At 41.7% G+C, this 7,217-nt stretch overlaps 1 protein-coding gene across 1 annotated transcript in view; it reads right to left on the bottom strand.

Annotated features, from left to right (window-relative positions):
* The window catches only part of gbe1b (glucan (1,4-alpha-), branching enzyme 1b), a 107,141-nt gene that overhangs the window by 63,269 nt on the left and 36,655 nt on the right, over nt 1–7,217 (bottom strand). The window contains exon 8 of the mRNA XM_034867664.1: nt 6–20. Coding sequence (XP_034723555.1) covers nt 6–20 — 15 coding nt within the window. The remainder of the gene's footprint in view (nt 1–5; nt 21–7,217) is intronic.

Raw genomic sequence — 7,217 nt, 5'->3', positions numbered from 1 at the left:
GGAACCGCATCACTTCCCAGCTAGCAACACACACACACACACACACACACACACACACACACACACACACACACACGGTCAGATAAACAAGAAGCTGTGAATAATTCACACATCTCATCAAGCATTTTAGGCACCAGAGATTAATTTTCACCGCTACAGGACATTCACTTAAAGATAACCAAAGCTCCATTATGTTTGAGATGGAGTGTTGGTGACAGGAGATGGTGTTTTCATTAACTACGCCGCAGAGGGGGCGCTGTCTTTCCTGTATCCAGTTGTCAGGACGAGAAGTCAGTGGCTTACAGTTCACAGCAACATTTGCAGATTTCCATCACATCGCATACATACATAGATAGATACTTTAGTTACTTTATTCATCCCAAAGGAAATTTTAAGCATGAGCACTGGGCAAGCGTTTAGTATAGCCGGGCCCATCACTGTGTATTTGAAGTAATAGGATTTAATGCTACACAGGGGTAAACAAACACGGTGCAGGGGAACTGAGTTCTTTCTCCTGAGGAGTAAAAAACAAATGCTTGTACTCGCTTTGGCTTCCATCTTTAACGTATGACGAGCTTCACTGTCCTACAAGCAAGAGGGCAAATACTCCAGAAAGAAATGGGTGAAACCAACAAACTATCTGGATATGAAAGCATAACTTGAGCCTGGGTTTCGATGCCCATGGTGCACAAAGTACAAAGCATGCAAATGTTCCCTGTGCCTGCTGGCTGGACTGAGTTGGCGGAGGCTGCAGGAGGTGGATTCCATAAATGGCTCCAGCTCCCGTTCCTGACTGAGCCATGGGAGAGTGATCGGGACTCAAGGCAAAGTACACTACGCATCTCACCTCTAGCCATTCAGTGGCGAGTTGCCATGGAAACGTCAGTTAAAACTCAAGATTTGGTCGCTCTGCGTGGTGTGCGTAATGAGCGCCAAATCAAAACTTGTACACACGCATGCCCTCCTGGAAAGGATCAGTGGATGGGAGGCGAATGACAAATTCATGACACTGATTAAATGTGAAATGCCAACCCCCCCCCCATTCCCCCTCCAACTTGGATTACGCAACTTGTACACTCCGCTCCAAAAATGGTTGGAATGATACGTGTCTTGTGCACCTGGATGTAACTATACCTAGAAACCTACATGTTTTTCTGTTTTTGTTAGAAGTTGGTATCTATGGTGCATGTCTGTATGTCTATGTGGGAAGATAAAAACAAGAAGACAAAAGACATAGTAGAGAGAAGACAAAATAAAGTCAATTTAAAAAACAAAAGAACAGAACATAACATTGCACAAAATGTCAAGTAAATTCTTGCTTAATTAATCTTGGGCTTGTAGGGAATTGTGTTGATCATTTTCTATAAGTCTGGTATTCCTACTCCTGTTTCAGGAAGTTCTACTTTCCCTTCAGCTCTCTACAGTATGTCTACAGTCATTGTAAACATAAATCAGACCCTGTATTAGAAAAGTTAGACACTGAATTTCATTTGGGGGGTTTTCCGTTGTGACACCACACTAAGGGGCAGTTTAACATTTTGTGCTTCAATGGTGCAATTTTATCACGTCACAAACTTGTGGAAGCAGTAAGGAGTCCCAGATTCATACTTCAACCATCTTTAAATGACATCTCAAACTACAGAAAATCCACCCAAACACTAGACAATTCTGGCTCTCTGTAATACCTTCTGTTTAAATCTTGTACTTGGTTCATCAACACTAAATGCTAACAATTACATCCCCTGTGGCAAAAGACAAAATCCCAGATATTTTTGACACAGAAACACATTTAAATGCGTTGCCTCCTGTGCTCCATTCCTCAGGGATGACCAACCTCAGCATTGTTTGACAGGTGTGAAGCTGCATGTTACATCGGCGCTTCCTCCTTCCCTTGAGGAGGAGCACAGGGGAGCCTGGTATGATCCGATATAGCAGCCTGGCTGGGTGGTCACGCAGACCCTGTGATAAATAGATTAGGTCCTCCACTCCACTGCGCAGAGCCAACAAAGGCTCAGACACAATGTATCCTCACGGGGTGGAGATAATAGCCAGTGAGAGCCAGTATGCCCAAGATGAAACCATGCTGCCACATTAGGGCCCACAATGCCATTCATCATCAAGTCCAATTACAGTGGGAAAGTTGGATCTCTTTACCCAATGTTGTGCAACGCTTATTTATGCAGCTCAATGAAGTTATCACTCAGCATGTGGTGTTAATACCAAGGAAGCTAATTGCATATTACACTGTCCTCATGTTAAAGCTCAGCAATGACAGTCAAACCTGGACAAGGTGCACTGATAGAGTAAATATCGCTGCTTGTTGAGTACAATAAGGTAATCCATCAAGTGCGTTGTTGTTTTACCCGCAAATGCACAGCTATAACAGTCTACGTTCAAATCAAGTCACGTATTTCCCCCGGCTTCATGCTTAGTTCCTACTTATCAGAACTTATTTCCTCTTCCAGCTGAACATGACTGTGACCCATATTATGGTATTTGTGTTCCGTTGCAAGCGGAGCTGTTTTTCTAGGAGTCAATTTTGCATAAGGGGTCAAGGCAACTTGTCATGATGGCAGAGAGAAAGATTTAAGTCCCTGTTTTCACAATCACAGGTAAGCTGCAGATAAGACCAAATAAATTTCAGAAGCTGACAGGTCATTCCACGAGAAGTGTGATGCTCAAACAACGATGCTCGACAGCCTGATGGATGGTGCGCATATGTTGGACCAAAAAGGACAAATAAGGTGCCTCGTTTAACGCATTTCAAAACTTTTCTCCAGCCCCTGACGCCATTAATGCAGCCAGGACAGAGAAATTGACAGCAATGACACCTTTAATAAATTCACATTTATTGGTTGAGGCTTGATTTATTTTTTTATTAAATCATGGAAGAATTCCTTCAGCTTGTGGGTACATATAATACACATGTGCACCGCAGATTCTTGAAGGATATGACTGGCTTATGTTGTGTAATGTATTTTCTAAGGCTGTCAAAAAACACACACACACACACAAAACTACATGCATACTAGGATTTTTTTTTTATCAAAAATTGTTTTTGAATCAAAAATGTACTGTCGATGTGGACGGAGTTTATGCCGGGGTACGTCTAGTCTCAAACACCACTCGAGCATTAAACACGTACTATTAAAAATATCCCTTATAATGTACATTTAGAACTGATAAAAAATTGTGGTTAATTTAGGAGAAATCAGGAGTTAACCCCCATGTTGTCTTTGAGGTCAAATGTGACTTGAATTCTATAAAACAAATGGGGTTTTCTTTCAACCAAATTCACCCAAAAATAACATGGATGCTTCCATCCACAAACAGTCTGTGATTATCCATCAGCAAACATTCCTCAAATATTAACTATTAGTCAGAATAATTAATAATTTCTGCTGTTTTTTTTAATTAGGTATGATTTAATTTTAATGAGGCTCATAGACCATGAATTCCAAAAACAATACTATAGAGGTGATAAGTTGGAATGAAGTTGGCTAAGAAGATGTGAAACTGAAACTAGTGCAGGGTCGACGGGAAGACAACACAAGGGTTCACTATGTACCACCATGCAGTTATTTGCAATTAAATAATTTAACTGATTGAGAGCTCTTATTCTTTATTACTTTTGTGACTGAAGGTAGAAATTGTAATCATGTTAAGTTGTCATGTTCTTTTATCAAATAAGCCTCAGTCCAGTAAAACAGAGTTAAGTTAGGGGCGCCCGGACAGCTCAGTTGGTAGAGCAGGCACCCATATGTAGAGGTTTACTACTTGACGCATCAGGCCCAGGTTTGACTCCGACCTGCGGCCCTTGCTTTATGTCGTTCCCCCCCCTCCCCTTTAATGTCGTCAGCTGTCCTGTCAATATAGGCCTAAAAACTTAAAAATAAGTGCTCTGTACTAGAAATGTGTAAGAAAGACATCTACATACATGGTACCACGCTGCAGCAGCAGCCCTCCAGGAGGTGTGGTGATGCAGGGTAAGCTCTCATCTCGTTGCCTGACAGACTGTCCCTGCACGGCTGTGCCTTGTGTCAGATCCTGGATCTGCCGTTTATCTGGCTTTCTTTAGGCTGCCTGGCAGCTAGCTGCTTTTGTTTGGCATCCTGGGAAGAAAATGATTCTGTCTGTGAGACTGTATGTTTAGCAACCCGTAACGAGTATCACTTTGTATTTGTAGCCTTTCAGAATTCAGTTGCAGTGTGGAAGGCCAATTCTCCCCATTGGAGTTGTCTCCAGTTGACCAAGTAGTGGCAAGAGGAAATCGCTGGAGGGCGTTATTTAAATCAGATGACTATTCTGACAAATAAATCATCTTTATTGTAAGGATGTCTGCAGAATAATACCTGTACAGTAAGATAGCTAGATGTGTTGCAATGTGCTACCCGTTTTGCATTGGTCAATTACAAAAAGAGGTGGGTCGGAACCTGGTAGCTTCTGATGAGGGAGGGTGTATAACTTACAGGCTTGGTTGAGGGAATAACAGTACCGGGGTTGGGTAAGTAGAAGAGTGGGGACGAGCCATAGTGCCCTGTTTCCTTAGTATGGTTAGTATGGAATTCCAGGCCAGTTACACAGCTGTATGATTGCTCAGTTAGTTAGTAAATCAAGCATTCACTCGGTAAATGTGGAAAGCTTAAAAGTCTTGTAATACTGAGTAAACAATCATGTCATGTGAACAAGCCCAGTCTGCTCTGATTGGTCGGTCTTTCCGGTTCTTCCGCATCTTCACTCTCAGCATCCCTGCACAATCATCGCAGCTGGGAAATGACTGTGACAAAGCTGTAGCTGCACGTTCTACCTACATATAGTTAAGTTGTGACATCACAACCATACAAGTCCTGGCAAAACGTTTGAATCATGAAAATCTCTATTTTTACAATATGGGACCTTTCGTTTAATTTCACAGGAAAACTGTTGTCAGATAGTTTTAACAAGCTGAGGGCATGCAGGTTTAGAGCTGCTATGTTCCTAGCCACTGGCTACATCCAGAACCTAGTGGGAGCACTACATGCAGCTCCAAGCAGCCCCCATGCACACCTACAGCTAAGCTGTGCTCATAAGCTGGAGCTCACCAAAGGGGAAAACAGCTTTTCCCCTCGCTGTGTGACTCGATGGGGCAGGGGAAAAATTCATGGGTACTAAATACTGAAATGACTGAAAATGGACTGAGCTGACATTGATCAGACAGTAGCCAAGCCCCAACTATGGTCCAAAGTTGGCCCAAGTACTGTACGTAAAACCATAATTGCTCCAAAAGGGAGGTCGAGATCGATTGTTTGGGTATCTTTTGTGATGGTTTCTGCTCTGATTCTTTCAAATAAAAACCTGTCATTTATCAGCAGGGTGATTTGTTTCTTCCCCTGCATGGCTTTCCTGGTGTTCAGTCATTTATTTTTAGAATTTCACAATTTAAAGGCTCTTCAGCTGGCACACTGTAGGTTCTGCAGTTGAAAATAAAAATAAAAACAGATCTCACACTGTCAAAAGTCATGCCAAGAAAAAAAATTGTTCTCTAAACAATTCCATGTGTAACTGTGAAAGAAAGACTCAAATATAATATATAATATGTGTAGCTTGAAGAAATGAAACCAATATGGTCTTTATGGGAGTGTCAGTATGTTACATGCTTTAAAATGTATAACTTGATCAATGGATTTAGCACCATATAATACATCACATAACCTACATTATCTGATTCTGCCTTATTTGAGCCCTCTTACTGTAGAATACAATTACAATCCAAGTAGAGGGTAATCTCATTTAGTGAATGTCTATAAGCTATCTTTTGTCCTTATTCTTTTAGAATCAATGGAGGCACAGAAACATTCACTATTTATATCGCCCATGCAAACATCATTAACAAATATTTGAACCTAAAAGAAAATACACCGAATAATCTTGTCAGAGGGAGAATTATTGCGCCTTGGTCCTCAAACACAGGGCCAATCTCTGAGCATGAGAACACGGAGAAGAGTTTAAAAAAACTGTTTTCAAAAGCCTGGCCCTGGGCCTATTTTTCATATCTTAAGAATTCACACAAAGATTGATGAAAAATGGATGCAAATGATCCTGGGAGAGGTGGGGGGATTACAGAACAAGCCCACATCAAGCTCCTTAGAACTCTCACATCTGAAGGCCCTGATCTGCAAAAAGGCTCGGCTTCTGTGGCTGCCCGCCCTGCACGTCCTGCCCGCCCTGCACGCCCTGCACGCCCGCCCTGCCCGCCCTGCACGCCCGCCCTGCCCGCCCTGCCCGCCCTGCACGCCCTGCACGCCCTGCCCGCCCTGCCCGCCCTGCACGCCCCGCACGCCCTGCACGCCCTGCACGCCCCGCAAACCACCGGCTCATTCCCTCGCTGCTGTCTCAGGGTGACTTTGACGTCTTTGAAAAAGGTTTATGGAGGAAACAACCGCTAACAAATAATGCAGATATCCTTCTGTTTATTGCCGCTTATCATATCAAGAGCGGTTGGGTTACGGGTGCATTGCCACGTACATTCCAGGATTGTTACAGTTCAGGAAAACTAAAATAAGCTGTGGAAAATATTTTTGGTAAACTCTAACTGAATAAAAACCTAAACCTTCAAGAAAAACTAACACTAAACTACATTGCCTGCTTAAAAAACTAATACAAAATAATTAGTTTTTTTAGCTATATGTCATTACTGAAAAATAAGAGCGTCTGCATGAATTTCCATCAACTCTCGTGACATTGAATCCCTGGGACGGACTACACATGAGACAGCGCTGTGCTGTAACTGCTAAAGTAGCACAAATGAAAACTAAAACCTTCTGAAAACTGAAAAAGCAACTCTGAAAACTAATTTGAACTAAACTGGGGAAATCCAAAAGTCAAAAATAAAAATAGAATTAAAAAAACATATTCAAAACCATTATTACCTTGATACCTTCACAAAAACTGTCAAGTATAAGAGTTTAAGAAGATCAATTTGATGTACAGTGGGGCTCAAAAGTTTGGGCCCCCCAGTTAAAAATGTGTATTAATGTGCATAAAGAAGCCAAGAAAAGATGGAAAAATCTTCAAAAGGCATCAAATGACACACTAGACATTTGTATAATATGTCACAAAAAGTTTTATTTTATTTCCATTATTTTCATTTTCAAAATAACATGTAATCTACCGTGGATTTTGAGGTGTGTTTAGGATCATTATCCATTTGTAGAAGCCATCCTCTCTTTAACTTCAGC

Source organism: Etheostoma cragini, chromosome 3 (genome assembly GCF_013103735.1).
Source record: "Etheostoma cragini isolate CJK2018 chromosome 3, CSU_Ecrag_1.0, whole genome shotgun sequence".
Lineage (NCBI taxonomy): Eukaryota > Metazoa > Chordata > Actinopteri > Perciformes > Percidae > Etheostoma > Etheostoma cragini.
The sequence above is the reverse complement of the archived record's forward strand: the minus strand, read 5'-3'. Positions and strand labels throughout refer to the sequence as shown.